General features: G+C 55.5%; 4 protein-coding genes across 12 annotated transcripts in view; 2 read left to right on the forward strand and 2 right to left on the reverse strand.

Moving 5' to 3' along the window:
* Nucleotides 1-208: 208 nt before the first annotated feature.
* Nucleotides 209-2542, forward strand: PARD6A (par-6 family cell polarity regulator alpha). Of its 2 annotated transcripts, none has more exons than XM_014827756.3 (3): nucleotides 209-622; nucleotides 1007-1229; nucleotides 1467-2542. In XM_014827756.3, the coding sequence occupies exons 1-3, from the start codon at nucleotides 209-211 to the stop codon at nucleotides 2219-2221; spliced, it is 1392 nt and encodes a 463-aa protein (XP_014683242.2). In that variant the 3' UTR covers nucleotides 2222-2542. The 2 variants fall into 2 exon arrangements, with proteins under 2 accessions (XP_014683242.2, XP_014683243.2); XM_014827757.3 differs by having other exon boundaries at nucleotides 1470-2542.
* Nucleotides 2543-2741: 199 nt separating this feature from the next.
* ENKD1 (enkurin domain containing 1) lies at nucleotides 2742-6321 on the reverse strand. Of its 5 annotated transcripts, none has more exons than XM_044760827.2 (8): nucleotides 6170-6321; nucleotides 5910-6009; nucleotides 5618-5812; nucleotides 4851-5023; nucleotides 3495-3620; nucleotides 3230-3393; nucleotides 2993-3129; nucleotides 2742-2902 (listed from the first exon to the last, which is right to left on the reverse strand). In XM_044760827.2, exons 2-8 carry the CDS (start codon nucleotides 5992-5994, stop codon nucleotides 2742-2744), a joined length of 1041 nt encoding a protein of 346 aa, XP_044616762.2. In that variant the 5' UTR covers nucleotides 5995-6009; nucleotides 6170-6321. The 5 variants fall into 5 exon arrangements, with proteins under 5 accessions (XP_044616762.2, XP_014683241.3, XP_044616765.2 ...); XM_014827755.3 differs by having other exon boundaries at nucleotides 5910-6029; nucleotides 6170-6315; XM_044760830.2 differs by having other exon boundaries at nucleotides 6226-6300.
* Nucleotides 6322-6382: 61 nt separating this feature from the next.
* Nucleotides 6383-8315, forward strand: C28H16orf86 (chromosome 28 C16orf86 homolog). The gene is made up of 5 exons (XM_070500284.1): nucleotides 6383-6635; nucleotides 6853-7082; nucleotides 7240-7248; nucleotides 7456-7673; nucleotides 7777-8315. The coding sequence occupies exons 1-5, from the start codon at nucleotides 6531-6533 to the stop codon at nucleotides 8184-8186; spliced, it is 972 nt and encodes a 323-aa protein (XP_070356385.1). The 5' UTR covers nucleotides 6383-6530; the 3' UTR covers nucleotides 8187-8315.
* A 4619-nt stretch (nucleotides 8316-12934) lies between these two features.
* Nucleotides 12935-15090, reverse strand: part of GFOD2 (Gfo/Idh/MocA-like oxidoreductase domain containing 2) — a 41283-nt gene continuing 39127 nt past the window's right edge. For all 4 annotated transcript variants that reach the window (XM_044760825.2, XM_014827743.3, XM_070500283.1 and 1 more), the window contains one exon: nucleotides 12935-14582. In XM_044760825.2, coding sequence (XP_044616760.2) covers nucleotides 13684-14582 — 899 coding nt within the window. In that variant the 3' untranslated portion in view covers nucleotides 12935-13683. The remainder of the gene's footprint in view (nucleotides 14583-15090) is intronic.

A 15090-nucleotide genomic window follows, 5' to 3' on the forward strand; every position in this document is an offset into this window, starting at 1 on the left:
CTGTCCGAGCAGCGGCCTGGCGTTTGGGCTGTACGTCAAGACTCCCGGCAACGGCAGGAAGGGGCCAAGAGCTGGCTCGGATGGAGAGGGGAGGATGTGGGGCCTGAGGCTGCGGCTAAGGCTGGTCCGAGCGAGTTGGCTTGAAGCCAGTTCAATACCGCGTGACCCCGAGGGGTTCAGCAAATATTTATTATGACTCATCTACAATATGCGCGGTCTTGTAAGGCCGGTAGAAGTAACGGTACACAGCAGTCAGTGTCACTTCCCTCACTCTCCTTTCGGATTGGCCGAGCCCCTCCCCCACACTCCGCGGCGCGCGGATCGTAGCGTAATGACGAAAGAGCACGAGAAGCCGTCTCCACCCCCATCTCCGTTTCCTAGGAAACGTGGACTCCGTGTTCCACTCTCCGTCGCTACCCACTTGACGTCATGGTCTGGATGGGAGGGCGGGGCAAGCGCTATCGCTAGGGGCGGGGCGGCGTGGGCCGGCCGGCCGGGCTGTGCACCTGCACCTCGGCGGGCCGCCTGGGGCACTGTCCCCGGCCCGCCCGGCCCCGCCATGGCCAGGCCACAGAGGACCCCAGCGCGCAGTCCGGACAGCATCGTCGAGGTGAAGAGCAAAGTAAGGGCCCCTCCGACCCCGGCTCCGTCCTCGACCCTAGGCGCTTCCAATTCCTTCATTCTCCCCTTCCTGGCTCCTTGGTCGCCACTACCTTTTTCTCTTCTCCATCCTCCACGTCCCATTCTCCAGCTTTTCTTCTCGCTTTCCCCTATCCATCCTCCTCCCTTCCACTGCCGGCCTCCAGAGTCCCTCTGTGGCCTGGGTACCTGGAGGGCGGGAGAAGACCTTGGACAGCGTCCCTTGTTCTGGTGCTGAGGTCTGGGCGTAAGGCTGCAGCTGTTGCAGCAGCCCTATCTTTCCTACGCCTGCCACCCGCAGACCTGTGGTGAGAAAGGGCGCGGGCTCCGTCCTGACCCCTCCGCTCCCCTCACCCCCTGCCTCCAGTTTGACGCCGAGTTCCGACGCTTCGCGCTGCCCCGCGCTTCGGTGAGCGGCTTCCAAGAGTTCTCGCGGTTGCTGCGTGCGGTGCACCAGATCCCGGGCCTGGACGTGCTGCTTGGCTATACGGATGCTCACGGCGACCTACTGCCCCTCACCAACGACGACAGCCTGCACCGTGCCCTGGCCAGCGGGCCCCCGCCCCTGCGCCTGCTAGTGCAGAAGCGGGGTGAGGAGGATGGGGTACAGTGGGCAGCCTCTGTGGGGTAGGGTGACAGAGCAGGTCTACGAGGGTTAGTCCATTCCCAGGGCGCCTAGGCTTTACCCTCTGCAGTCCTTGCCCTTGGCCTGACCTCCAAGTGGTAGGAAATAGCTAGAGTGCCCCTTTCCTCAGGCCTGGACCTGATGGAAAAGGGCCTAAGTGGGAGAGCAGGGTTTCTTATCTCAGCGCCCCCCTCTCCTGCAGCAGAAGCTGACTCCAGCGGCCTGGCCTTTGCCTCCAACTCTCTGCAGCGGCGAAAGAAAGGGCTCCTACTTCGGCCAGTGGCACCCCTGCGCACCCGGCCACCCCTGCTAATCAGCCTGCCCCAAGATTTCCGCCAGGTTTCTTCAGTGATTGATGTGGACCTACTGCCTGAGACCCACCGACGGGTGCGGCTACACAAGCATGGTTCTGACCGCCCCCTGGGTTTCTACATCCGAGATGGCATGAGCGTGCGTGTAGCTCCCCAGGGCCTGGAACGGGTTCCAGGCATATTCATCTCCCGCCTTGTACGAGGGGGCCTAGCTGAGAGTACAGGGCTGCTGGCGGTCAGTGATGAAATCCTCGAGGTCAATGGCATTGAGGTGGCTGGGAAGACTTTGGACCAAGTGACAGACATGATGGTTGCCAACAGCCACAACCTCATCGTCACTGTCAAGCCAGCTAATCAGCGCAATAATGTGATGCGTGGGGCATCTGGGCGTCTGACAGGGCCTTCCTCTGCTGGGTCTGGGCCTGCTGAGGCTGATAGTGATGATGACAGCAGTGATCTTGTCATTGAGAACCGCCAGCCTTCCTGTTCCAATGGGCTGTCTCAGGGGCCTCCATGCTGGGACCTGCGCCCAGGCCGCCTATTTCCTGGTGCCCGCAGCTCTCTGCCCTCCCTGGATGATCAGGAGCAGGCCAGCTCTGGCTGGGGGAGTAGCATGCGAGGAGATGGTAGTGGCTTCAGCCTCTGACAGGCAAGGATGCAGCTCCTTACCACTGTAGGCTTCTGGGACATGGCAGGGACTTCCCTAGTGGGGGTTTTTAGTTTGCTTACAGGGCCCTCTCAGTCTGGGGAACATTAAAGGTTTTCTACAAATGCAGTCATGGTCCTTCTGTGTCCCAGCCCTAGCCTCCTCCCTGATCCCACAATCTTGCTTTCTGCCCTGGATGTGAGGCAAGAGTGATAAAGGCAGCAGGGAGACCTTCCTGCAGTCAAGCAGCAGGAGGGCTACCAGGCTTGGCATTTCTAGGATAAGAAAAGCTCTTATGGAAACAAACCCCACTGTGTACAAAAGTTTTAATTTTGACAAAGGGGTAAAGAGGCTGGGATGGCCCTTCTACAACCACCAGTGTCTGGAAAGAGTGCTCTAGGGATACTGCCCGCTCCACTGCTCCTGTCTTCGGACTCCACTCTGTGATGCGGCCCAACCCTCTTTGCAACCATGTGGCGATCCTCAGTGAGGATCTCCATCACTGTTCCCATAAAAGGGCTCAGGCATCCATCTTCACAAAGACCTTGGGGCGGGAAAAGATCTTGATGGCCTCTTCTATCTCCACCAGCTTCCGGTCCAGCTCAGCACGGTGGCCTTGAGCCCTCAGTGAGTCTGCACCAGCAGGCAGCAACACCAGCTCACGCAGCAGCTGGCGCTGGCCTACAGGGCACCCAGGAACAGTGAGTGCTGGGCAGAGGTGCATGGTCCCCAGTGGGCTCCCCATCCAGCTCCCCTTGCCCATGTACTCACTCTGGAGTAGATTGTTCAGTGTTTCTAGCCGCTGGTTCTCAGGCATGCGAGTGTGGCCAGAGGGCATGGCAGGGTCCGGCTGGCTATGCTGGCGGGCCTCTGCCTCCTGCCGCCACAGATCCTTGCGCTCCAACAAGCTGCAGATGCACAGGGTCAGGATTGATGATCCCAGGGAAGATGTTGGCTCCCACCCTCCACAAGTACCCCTCACCCTGGGTGTTGGGCAGTGGAACCTACTAATGGGGCACATGGCCCTTCTGTGTGGCATTGTAATGTTCCTGGGCTTGCCGTTGCTGCTCCAGCACCTGTGCCAGGACCTGCAGTGAGCGGGAATGCCGCCGGGGGGCCCTCTTGGCAGTGCGGGCATTGTGGCTAATGAAGTCCACACCCAGGCCTGGTCCCTGCAGGACATGGCAAGCATGATGGGGCAGACAGCACTGTATTGTGGCCTGAAACCCCCAGGCTCCTTGCCCCACCTCCCAGGCCCCACACATCCTCTCACCTTAGCATTGGGACCTGATGGGGTTAGCTGGGGACTGGGAACACGGGGTGGTGGGAGCCCAGGGCCGCAGCGGGAATGCGCCCGTAGGAAGTGGGCAGGCTCTGTCCCAGAGACAGGGCTGGGCTCCTGGAGGGCAAGGCATAGCAGAGGTATTAGTTAGGTGGAGGTCAGGGTCTCAAGCCATAAGACCAAGTCTCTGTCCTTCCTGCCTCTCAAGATCTTTCTCTATGCCCAGCCCTATGGGCCTCCTCCCTCTTGAAGGAGCACTTCTCCTCATCAGCATTTCAACATGTGTCTTTCACATCTTTAAGAAAACAACAGGGGCCAGCCCCGTGGCCAAGGGGTTAAGTTCACGCACTCCACTTTGGTGGCCCAGGGTTTTGCTGGTTCAGATCCTGGGTGTGGACATGGCATCACTTGTTAGGTCATGCTGAGGCAGCATCCCACATGCCACAACTAGAAGGATCCACAACTAAAATATACAACTATGTATTGCGGGGACTTGGGGAGAAAAAGCAGAAAAAAAAAAAAAAAAAGAAAACAACAAACTACCCCTTTTTCTACCTCCATTCCTGGCTCCAGCTGCCGTTCTCTTTTTCTCTCCTTCCTAGCCAAGGTTCCTGACTCTGTCCCCACCAAGGTCACTGATGGCTGGCCTCCAAGCCCTCAAATCCAGGGTCACTTCCTTGGTCTTATCATCCTCAGCCTGATCCTCAGTAACACGTGGATTTCACTCCTGAGATCCAGACCTGACTCTCCATCTGCTTCCTGGACACACTCCTACCCCCTGGGAGTCCCCCAAATGCTTCAGCTTCAACACAACAACATACCACCTTATTGTTTTTTCTCTCAATCCTGCTCCTTTTTATGAGACCACTGGGTAAAGAAATGGTGCCACTATCTATCCAAGACAGAATCCCACCACCATTTCCCTGTCCCTGCCCTTCCCACTGCCCTGAGAAATAAAGGTTGAAAAATGGATTATATGGTCCTTTATGATGTGGTCCAGCTGACTTCTTAGCCCAACCTGGTGCTCTTCTCCCCTCACAGTGAATTGTACACAGCATCCCCACTGCCCACACTCCCTCTGGACTTAGGACTTCTATCTGTGAGATTCCAAATCTATAGAATGTTCTCTTCCATTCTCCCCTTGCCTAATTCATACTTGACCCTCACCCAGCCATCACCACTTCTGAGAAAGCCCTCAGCACCACCCTACAACAGAACCAGCTATCTCTTAGTCCCCTGTTACCTAAGTCCCCCATGATTCTCCTCTCTCCCCATAACTCAGATCAGAGTATAATTGTCTGTTGGCTAACAAGATAGACAATACTTCTGGATCGCTGAGGCAGGTACCTGCAGCTGGGCCTTGACACGAGACTCCACTTTGTCATATTTGGGAGAGCGCCACAGAGCCTTCAGGGGCCTGGGCTGGCCCTGCTCCCGGCTACGCTCCTGCTCACGGAAGCGCTTCTGGATCTCTCTGATCCTCCTCAGGTTCTCCTTCTCATGGTCTTTAGGGTCCTTTCCTGCAGAAAAGATGTTGCCAGGATCTGCCCTAATACAGCCCATGCAATCCACCTCACACCAGTTCACACACAGGCCCATACCCTGCCTCCTACAGAAAGATCTCTCTGACCTCTCCATCTAAGTTAGACCCTATTCACATACTCCACCTCATCACCTTGTTCCCTTCCTGATATAGTAATCTTCTTTTATCCTTGATTGTTTTCTACATTTTTATTGTGAAGTGTACCATTAATCATTTGGTATATCATATTCATCTCTTCACTTGTTTATTGTCTCCCACATTGACTCCATGGTGGCCCATGCTTGTCTTCAACCTTGTCTAGCACCTCTAGGGCCTGGCACATAGTAGGCACTCAGCACACAACGCTTCACTGTTGTTTGAATCCATGAAGCTGATCTAGGGTTTCCCGGGACTATCTCATTCAGTCCTCTCCTGTGAGGAGGTAATGCACTTTCCCCTTCTTTTATAGTTGGAGAAACTAAGACTCAGAGAGGCAAAGCCTGAGGCCAGGTCCAGAAAGGAGGAGCAGCCACTTTTGATCTTAGCTTTTGACCTCAGACTCACCTCGCTGGCCGTTCTGCCCACAACTTACTCTTGGGAGTGGCCCCTGGGCCTAGAGAGATATCACCGAGTTGCAGCAACACGCCCCCCACGCCATGCCGGCCACTCTCCAGGATCTCTCGGGCTCCGGGACCGATGCGGGGGCCGCGGGGAGGGGTGGCGTCCTGGTCCAGGTCCGATGTCAACAGGTTCAGCTTCGGCGCGTTTCCCTCAAGGCGCCCTTGAGCTGAGGGGCCGGACGGGGCGGAGTGCGGGGCTCAGTGGTGAAGCGGGGCGGGAACCTCGCTCAGGCCTCGCCGGGGCGGCGGCACCTCCCCACTCACCAGAGGCCGGTCGCCGGTAGTAGTCAGGACAGAGCGTAGGGTCTGGGGGGATGGGTCCCGAGATGCGGGACGGGCCCTCGCACATGCCGCCGTCGTCGCCCTGCAACAGTAGACCGAGGCCTGCAGGGCTGAGTTATCTCCGGCCCCGGAACCCTGTCCTCAGCCCCGTACCCCGTTCCTGGCTCCAGACCCTGATCCCGACCGTGCCCTCCATTCCCTCCCGGCCCCCGCCCCGCCTCCCGACCCCGGCCTGCACTCACTGCTTCACCTCCTAGCCCACTTCCCTGCCGGGTTCGCGGCCCCTCCCCTGCAACACCTGCGCAGGGGGTTCATCCGAGCCGTTTTGCCACCCGGGGCTGCAACCCGACGGGTTTGCTGTTGCCAGGCAACAATAGTTTCCGTCCCTGAGGTCAGGGGGGCCAATGCCTCTGGCGCAAAGCCCTCTGGGGCTTGTAGTTCCTGCTGAGGGTGGGGGCAAAGCAGCCGCTAGTAGCCGTTCCCACCCCAGCCCTCGCCTCCCAGCTTGTCTCCACGACCAGCGCAGGGTCTACCAGTCCGGCCCCTCGGGGTCCGTCCATCCCCACCAAGCAACTGTTGAGGATGCTCTGACCGCGTGCAGCCATGGTCTCAGGAGGGGCCGAGAAGCGGCCAGGCACACAGGAGGAGACGGCCGTGGGGCCAGCACAGCTTGCGGAGGCGCTGGGTGGCTGCGCTCGGAGCTCTGAGGTGACCATCAGGCTGTCTAGCCTTCAAACACTTGGCCGCAGTGCTCTACGAGGCAGAACTCTGTGCGATGACCCCCTAACTGCCAGGACAGGCTCCATAGGCGGGGAGGGGCATAGGCTGGTGCCCTTCACCCGCATTTGGTGTCTGATGTCAGGTGTCTAATGACGGATCCCTGTTGCCTGGCCATGATAATTAGTTACCTATGTGTCACCTCTAGTGTCCAGTGATGGGAGAACAGTGCCTGGTGCCAGCCCATGGGGCCTGCCAGACCCAGAGTGCAGACAAGTGTCCAGCAGGATCAGTCTCAGAGCCATTGCTCCAGCAAGAACGACTCAAGCTGGAGGAAGAGAGGCTCAAGCCAGAGGTGGAGGCACTAGAGGAGAGAGGCCCCAGGGCTATGGGCTCTACTGTGAGGCCCAGTCATGGTCTGAAGAGGAAGCTGGTCAAGTGAGGGGGCTTTCAGAGGGAAGGAGCTGCAGAGCTGGGGGTGGGGGGGGGATGGACTTACACCCCAGTAGGATTCCTAAATCCATCCTGTACTCCTGTAGGGTGCATCCTTATTCCCTGCCACCACCATCACTCCTCACCCCTTCTGTCCCTCAAGAGCCCTGGTGTAGGGAATATCCAGAGAGTGAGTCTCAAGGCCTTGAAGGGAACTGAGCTCACATGAGTTCTCAGCCCCTGACCAGCCTGGGGCCTCACTGACCAGAAAAGGGACAAGAATCTGGGCCCAGGGTGGTGGGCAGGCAGGGATATTCCCTAGGTTCAGGACAAAGGAGCCCAGGCTGAAGGCTGGGTCCTCAGGCCTCCTGTCCCCCAGCCTCCCAGGACCTAGTCACCAAGCCCATCCTAGGGCTGAAGCTGAGCTGCTACAGGGGCTGCCGCTGCAGAGGGAGGAACCAGAGAGTAGCCAGAGTGAGCCATCACCGTCTGCCAAACAGCACAAAAAAGCCAAGAAGCGCAAGAGTCTGGGGGCCCCAGTGCTCCCAGCTATGGCCAGCACAGTGTCTGCACCCTCAGAGACCATGGGGCTGGAAAGTGAGTGGCAGTGCCTGGGCCTTCCCGTTTCCCCCTGCCTGCTGGACCCTTGACAGGGCACAGCATGGCACTCTAGCCCCTGCCCTGCCCTGGGTCCTTTCAGGAAAGGCCCAGCGCCTGAGGCCCCTGTACCAGTACATCAACTATTGCAACCCGGAGTTGAACCAGGCAGGGGAGGGGGACAGGGAGGCAGAGGCCGAGGTGGACCCTGAGTTGGAGCTGACCCTGGTTCCTGAGGAGGCAGGTGTGGAGCAACTGCAGGCCTTGCTGCACGTGGCAGGTGAGCTGGGCTCAGGCCTCACTTTGCCCTGCCCCAATACATTCGTGTTCCCCACACATGCTCTAGTTCCCCTGGGAAAGGAGGCTGGAGAGGAGCCTGGGGGTTTGCTCAGCTTGGGGGTCAGCGGCTGCCTCAAGGCTGAGGTGGATAAGTCAACTCAAGTGGACATTGACAAGATGCTAAGTGTCTGCATGGCTTCACTTGTACCCCCACTCTCTCCTCAGTACAAGTGACTGTCCCGCCCCACTCGTGGCTCCCCTCCACCCAAGCGTGAACCACAGCAGCAGCCTATGGGCCTAGGCCCTCAGGTGGAAGGGGGAATTTGGCCTTTGCCCCAACTTGGGACCTTGGACTTGCTGAAAATAAATGTTTTCCTTTTCTCAGACTGTGATTCCCCAAATAAGCTGCCTGAAGAGGGAGAGGCTGGGAAGAAGGGTGGAGGACTCCCCAGTGCAGGGTTTGAAGCCTGACTGGTTATCTGGATTGCCCAGGAATTTGACAAAAATATAGATTTCTGGGCACTATCTCACACTTAACGGAATCAGAATTTACAGGCGTGGGGCCTTGTTCTATGCATTTAAAGGCTCCTCAGATGAACCTGAAGGTCTGATAGGAAAACAGTGGGGATGGAGAGGGAGGTGATAAAGAGGAACTTGGGGCAGAGAAAGGAAAGGGACTGTCAGGTCATGGGAAACAGGTACTTGGTCTTGCTCCATCTCCCAGGGAAGGGGCCTGCATTTGGTCTGACCTCGAGGGGGCCAACACTTGGGATTCCTACTCTAGGGTGGCACAGTTGACTTATCAGTGCCAAGAGTGGCAGCTTTGAAATGCTTTCCACTTATTGCCAGACCACAACTGAACCAGACTTTGCCCCCAGAGTGGCCCCTGGTGAGAGAGGCATCGGTCCCTTTTTCCCGGCAGGCAGGGGATGGTGAATGACTGCTGCTTCTTGCCCTCAGGGGTCTCCGGGAGGAGGCGGCCCGTGTTATTTTGGAAACTCTCATATCCTGCTGCCTCCTGATCTTCCTACATGTCCCTGAGACACCTTCAACACAGGGAATTCCAAATTAAATGAATAATTTCTCCCCCCTCCAACTTGCTTTCCCTCCTGTATCTCATCTACACAAATGTTCAAGCCAAAATCCTGAGTGTCACCCCAGACCTCAGACCTTATCCTGCTCATTGACTCCTACAAGCTAATCAGGTATCAAGGCTGGTAAATCTACCCTCTCAGATTGAGACCCTCTTGGACCCCATGGTCAGCACCCTTGCCTGGGACACTGTCATCTCTGGGCAAGAGCTCACTAGTCTCCCTGCCTGTGGTCCCTTGCCCCAGCAATCCTGCTACATACCCCTGAATCCCTGATGGTGTTGCTTCCCCTCTAGCACCCTGCTCCTCTTGCCCCAGCTGCCTGTAATTCCCTGACCAGCCACACCTTTTCTTACCTTCACTCTGCACGTGGGGCTTCTCCTGTCTGAAATGCCTTTATTCTCTCATCCCTCCACCCAGCTAGTGCACACGTACCCTCGAAGACTCCAGGCATCTTGCTTCCTGCTGAGTTAGGCAGCACCCAGTATTGCCCTGCATTGTAGCATCTACATATACTATCACTGTGGGTTATAAGTGTCTCCAGGACTAGACTGTGAACTCCCAAGGGCACACATCACCACATTGCATCACCAAGCAGAGGGCCCCCATAAAGGCATCAAGATCAGGAGACCAAGGTGGGGAGCTGAGGAAGCTGCAGAGGGACAGGTCAGGATCTGAAAGGCTGAGGCCATCCAAAGTCCAGAACCATGTGTGGGAACCCTGGAATAATGGCCTGGTAAGGTCATCAGAAGGGATGGGGTTGGCAGGCCCAGATGGAAGATGTAGGAAGAAAATGGGGACCGTCCTAGGCTGCTGCCTCCTTTAGGGGTCACTTAGATGCTCACCAGCCCCATGGCAAAGCCACAGGGCAAGCCATGGGATGAGGCTATTTCTTCTTTCCGCCTACACTTTTCCCTGGGGAGTGATTTTACCACCCCAGGAGATACTGTCTATAGGGATCAACATGGATTCTCTGGGATTTTTCAGAGGTAGAGGGCTCTTCAGATAACTGAGCTTGACCTCCTCACTATGGCTGAGGAAGCAGAGGCCTGGAGAGAAGTGGCCTTGCATGAGACCACACCCTGGGCCCCAGGGAGGCCCTGCCCTTTCCAGAGCTCTGCAGATCTGTGGACCTGGGAGCTCTCTGGCTAAGGCCTGACCCAAGAAGGCCAAGCAGATGCTTTCTCTGTATGGTCTCCAGGGATAGAGGTGTGGGCCAGGTCAGCACTGATAAGGAAGCACTGTTCTTATCTTTCAACAGGTGATACAGAAAATAGTAACCATATTAGAAAGAACCAGTCCACATTTCCTGAGGCCGATTACCTGACAGGTTTGTCTAAGGAGGGTGGGAGATAGGAGTCACAGAAAGGTACAAGTCACCACTACTGCTCCTAGAAGCTCACTCTCAGGGGGAAATGCTGAGACAGCATGATATAGGGAGACAGGTGCCATGGAAGAGCTAAGGACCAAGGCCATGGGACCACAGGTGATGGGGGTGACTGACACTTTGCCTAGGGGAGAAGTGGTGAAGAGGTAGCCCTCCAGCTGACTCCTGGAGAGAGCTGGGTGGCCTTCCAGGCAGAGGCTATGGCAGGGATGAAGCCTTGCTAGTGTGAAAGATGTTGGCCTCATGCAGGAGGGCCACATAGGGTGGCTGAAGCAGAGGCATGGCCATCAGGAGACCAGGTTGGGTGAGTCTGGGAGTGATCAGAGGGGTGAAGGCAAGGAGGGATCTTGGCCTGACATTTTGGAAGAGGTCGTTTGGGCAGCAGTGTGAAGGGCAGAACGAGGGAGACTGGGGACAGGCAGGAGACTGCTGCCATTGTCTGGGTGAGTATGAGGCCTAGATTTGGTTGGGGGTTGGAAAATAAGCAACAGGTATTTTGGAGTTCTTTTCTAGTTGCTCTATCAGAGAGGTAAAGCTAACTGCATTTTCACTGGTTTGGAAAAACTTATATTTATTTTTGACCCAAGGAAGATCCTGAGATTTGGGAAATAGGCCCTGGGAGGAGATGCTGCCTACCTCCAGGAGGGGGCACTGCAGGACAAGCCTGGAACCAGTTGGGCTCAGTCGCCCCTGGGGACAAGCACCCTGCTGGCTTCCTTAGCCACAGGCATCTGGGCCACTTCAAGATACATGTCCTCTCCCGGACCAACCCAAGACACATACAAAGGCAAAGATGTCTGAGAGATGGCCATGGGCCTGGCTCTGGGGAGTGCCAACAGAGGACCTGGGGTCCTCAATAAGCCCACTGCAGTCTGCCCCAGGACTTCTAGGAATCCATCTTTGTAAACAAGAGGTTTGCTGCAGAGTCCTGAAAAACCTAAGAAGTTCCACTGTGGGTCTGCAAGATGGCCCTTTCTTAAGGAACATCTGAGTCAAACACAATGGATGCATGTGCCTTCTTGGTCAATTCCCAAATTTAGGAGGGATTTAAACATCCTAGTACAGGGCCGGCCCCACAGCAGGGTGGTTAAGTTGGCGCACTTCACTTTGGCAGCCCAGGGTTTTGCCAGTTCAGATCCTGGGTGTGGACATGGCACCGCTCATCAGGTCATGCTGAGGTGGCATCCCACATGCCACAACTAGAATACACAACTATGTACTGGGGGACTCTGGGGAGAAGGAAAAAAGAATTAAAAAAATTTACAAACTCCCCCCACAAATGTCCTAGTAACACACACAGGGACTGATCTGGAGCTGAGCTGATTGTCCCCAGGAGGAAGGGGGCAGCTTCTCCTTCAACTCTACCAGTGTCTGGTCTGGTGGGGCTCTCTCTCTACAGTCTGCCTCCTAGGTCAGATCAGGCTGAGATTCCTGTTGCAGAGAAGGCAGTAAACTGGATGGGGACCAGAGCAGAGAGGTGAAATGCCTGGGCACTCAGAGGCTGAGAAGCCATAAGTGCTGGGGAAAAAGTAGTGCAAGGTCAGGCTCTGTAGTCAGATAACCCTGACCAGGCTCCTGGCACCATCACTTATAACTCACAAAAGGCAGGTAACTTTGTTCCTCTCTGCCTCAGTTTTCTGATGTGAAGAATGAGAATATTAATAGTAGTACCTCATAGAGTACTTTGGATATTAAATGAATAATACACATGAAGTATCTACCCCAGGGGGCCCAGCATGCAATAAGCATACTCCAACACCAGCCATTGTTATTTTGTCTCACAGGGACAAGGTCTGAAACCAGAACAATACAGGAAAACAGGCCTGGTGACTTCCATAAAGGGTGCCAAGAGGAAGAGGGAGCCCTCTCTGGGCCTTTCTCTTTCTGGCAAGGAGCCCAAGAGAGGGCAGAGAAAGGGAAGTGTAGAGAAGGGAAAGAGTTTGGTTAATCCTTGCAGGCTGGCAGAAGAAACAAAGGGGGTGGATGTGTCCTTTCCCACCACTCGACTCCACCTGAGGGACATGGTTAAAAGGCTATCCCTGTGTAGAACACAAGAAAAGCACAGCTGGTGACTGGTTGGTTGGACCAGGCAGTGTTCGGCTATATGCACCCCAAGGGGCAGCGTGTGAAGCCTTCCTCCTCAAGTTCATGCCATCCAGCCTTCCTGGGACCACTCCTCACCTCCCCTCTCCCAGGGGTCCCCTGGAGCCAACTCCATGGTTTCAGGAACGGAATCAGTTCAAGGAGGCCCCAAACTCTCCCACTATCTCACTGAAATGGCAGGCCCAACAGGCCCCCATCAGGAAGTCTTGAGTCCTTGACTTCCCTGAGGAAGGATTTTTCTTTGGAGGGCTCCTGGAATTTGGCCATGAGGGAATAAGCTGGGAGACAAGTGTGGGCAGTGGCAGGAGCCTATATGGTCTACTAGACTGTGATGGATCCAGAGCAGGTCAAAGCTGCTGTGGAGCCAAGAGGAAAGAGAAAAATATAAACAATCTATAACAATAAACAAGTCTTCTATTATTAAAGAAACCCAACCTATCAACCAACCAACCAACAACCACATGTCATAGTGTCAGACTTTCTCCTTTATTTATTAACATTTGTCAGATGTTCCAGAGCTCTCCCTTGTCTCCTCTCCACCAAATCAGGGGCCCTATGCCCTAGGTCAACAGCCCCTGAGAGCTCACCTAATGAAGAACCCCCCTCTCCCTGCCAGGGGAGGGACAGCCTGGAGCAGGAAGGGCCTGGCTGCATGGGAAGGAGGGCAGATGCGGATCCCTGAGGGATGACTTACTGTCCTGACCATTCCTGAAATGCCCTAGCCCAGGAAGGACATGGAAACACAGCTCTTGTCATTTTTCCTCAGGCCTGAGGAATCCGCCAAGCTGGCTCCTTGCTGTGCTTTCTCATCTAGTTAGGACCACAAATAGGTTGAAGCCGCTGCCAAGTCAAGCTTTTGCTGGCCCTGCTCACCAGCCTAACTATGCAGAGACCTGGTGGCAGCTCCACTCCATGCACATTGTGCTAGTCCTCTCAGCCATGGAAACCGGAAGGTCACTGCCCTGCAAATCTGAGAAGTAAATGAGCACTGGAGGGGGCGTTTCCCCAGGTTACCTTTGGCCTCACCTGGACCCTGCCCAAGTTGACTCATTAAATGAAAGATACTCTGTGCTATAGCCAAACCCTCCCATCATGGCTCCTGGTTTCTCCCTGGCCCCTTTGCCCCGTGGCAGGGAGCCCATGTGCAGGGTCACAGGTTATTCCGCTGGAGTGCTTCACACAGGTTCTGGTTGGTGTCGGGTTCCTCTGTCAGCACCTCCACAGCCTCCCACTCCCCAGATCGGCTTGACCTTTTGATGGCATCCACCACACTCTGCATATACAGCCCATCCTCAAATGAAGCAGCCATGGAGACGGGGGTGTGGTCCCATGTGCGGCGGTCCCCCTGCCCCTGGAAGGACTGGCGCAGGGCCTGCACCATGTAGACCATGCCCTTCAGGTAGAGCAGTGGGACGTCCTGGGGCCCCTGCTCAGGCAGTCCTACGCCCACAGCCAGAGAGTCCCTCAGTAGCAGCTCCTCCTGTGTGGCAGAGTTCTTCTGCCCATAGAGGTCAGCTCCCCGGGCCACAAGGCGTCCCGCAGAGCCCACCACCATGACCTCGTGCACAAAGGCACCTGGCATGTTGAAGTTAAGTGTTACTGTGCTGCACACCCCCCCACCCATGAGCATCTGGAAGAAACAGAAGTCATCACTGGTGACATGCCGGATGCCACGGATGGCTGCATTCTGCCTCACGAAGGTCTTGAGCAGCCCATGCACCTTCTCAGCTCTCCGGCCAGTCAGGTGGGTCAGCAGGTCCACAATGTAGGTACCCATGGTGTGAAGGCCCCCACCGCCCATGAGCTCGTCGCAGATCCAGCCATAATTGGGGCTGAGCAGACTTCCCGAGTAGATGCGGGCGTCGCAGATCATCACTGCGCCCACATAGTGCTCTGCAATCAGCTGCTTCATGCGCACAAAAGCAGGCAGGAAGCGCAGCACGTTCCCCACCAGGCTCATCAGCTGTGGGTAGTAGCGTGAGGCTGTCACCATCCGAAAGGCATCCACTGAGGTTGCTGCCTTTTCACAAACCACATTTTTCCCAATACCTGAAAATAAAACACAACAGAAAATCTCAAAGTTCCAAGACATTTACACTGGGGGTAAAAACCCCCAACTCACTTCTTGAAGGCAGACAGATTCAGGAAAGCCTCCTATGAGACCAGACGGTAGCCTGGGACAAGAGGAAAGGTGACTCACTTCAGATGAAAACGGTACCCAGTGACTGGGACTGGAGAAAGAGCATGGGCTGGAGGCAGCAGCGTTAAGTTCTTAAGGGAAAATGAAAGCAGTAGAGGCAGAAGGCGCAAACCAGGAATGGGAAGTAAAAAGAGATGGTATTGATGGTTAATTTTATGTATCAACTGGCCAGGCTACAATGCCCATCAAACATCAGTCTAGATATTGCTAGGAAGGATTTTTTTTTTTCAGATGTGATTAACATTTAAACCAGTAGACTTTGAATAAAGCAGATTACCCTCCATAATGTGGGTGGGCCTCACCTAATTAGTTGAAAGCCTTAAGAAAAAAGACAGGTTTCCCAAAGAGGAAGGAATT

This window comes from Equus asinus, chromosome 28 (genome assembly GCF_041296235.1).
Source record: "Equus asinus isolate D_3611 breed Donkey chromosome 28, EquAss-T2T_v2, whole genome shotgun sequence".
NCBI lineage: Eukaryota > Metazoa > Chordata > Mammalia > Perissodactyla > Equidae > Equus > Equus asinus.

Bases quoted from the DNA above. Each gene is read 5' to 3' on its own strand.
- PARD6A (XM_014827756.3), top strand. From the start codon at position 209: ATGCGCGGTCTTGTAAGGCCGGTAGAAGTAACGGTACACAGCAGTCAG. The intron at 623-1,006 runs GTAAGGGCCCCT...CCCTGCCTCCAG, and splicing joins TCGTCGAGGTGAAGAGCAAA to TTTGACGCCGAGTTCCGACG. The intron at 1,230-1,466 runs GTGAGGAGGATG...CCTCTCCTGCAG, and splicing joins CCTGCTAGTGCAGAAGCGGG to CAGAAGCTGACTCCAGCGGC.
- ENKD1 (XM_044760827.2), bottom strand. From the start codon at position 5,994: ATGTGCGAGGGCCCGTCCCGCATCTCGGGACCCATCCCCCCAGACCCT. The intron at 3,394-3,494 runs GTGAGAGGATGT...CATGTCCTGCAG, and splicing joins CATCAGGTCCCAATGCTAAG to GGACCAGGCCTGGGTGTGGA. The intron at 3,130-3,229 runs GTAGGTTCCACT...GTGCATCTGCAG, and splicing joins AAGGGCCATGTGCCCCATTA to CTTGTTGGAGCGCAAGGATC.
- C28H16orf86 (XM_070500284.1), top strand. From the start codon at position 6,531: ATGGTCTCAGGAGGGGCCGAGAAGCGGCCAGGCACACAGGAGGAGACG. The intron at 6,636-6,852 runs GTGACCATCAGG...TGTCACCTCTAG, and splicing joins GCTGCGCTCGGAGCTCTGAG to TGTCCAGTGATGGGAGAACA. The intron at 7,674-7,776 runs GTGAGTGGCAGT...GGGTCCTTTCAG, and splicing joins AGAGACCATGGGGCTGGAAA to GAAAGGCCCAGCGCCTGAGG.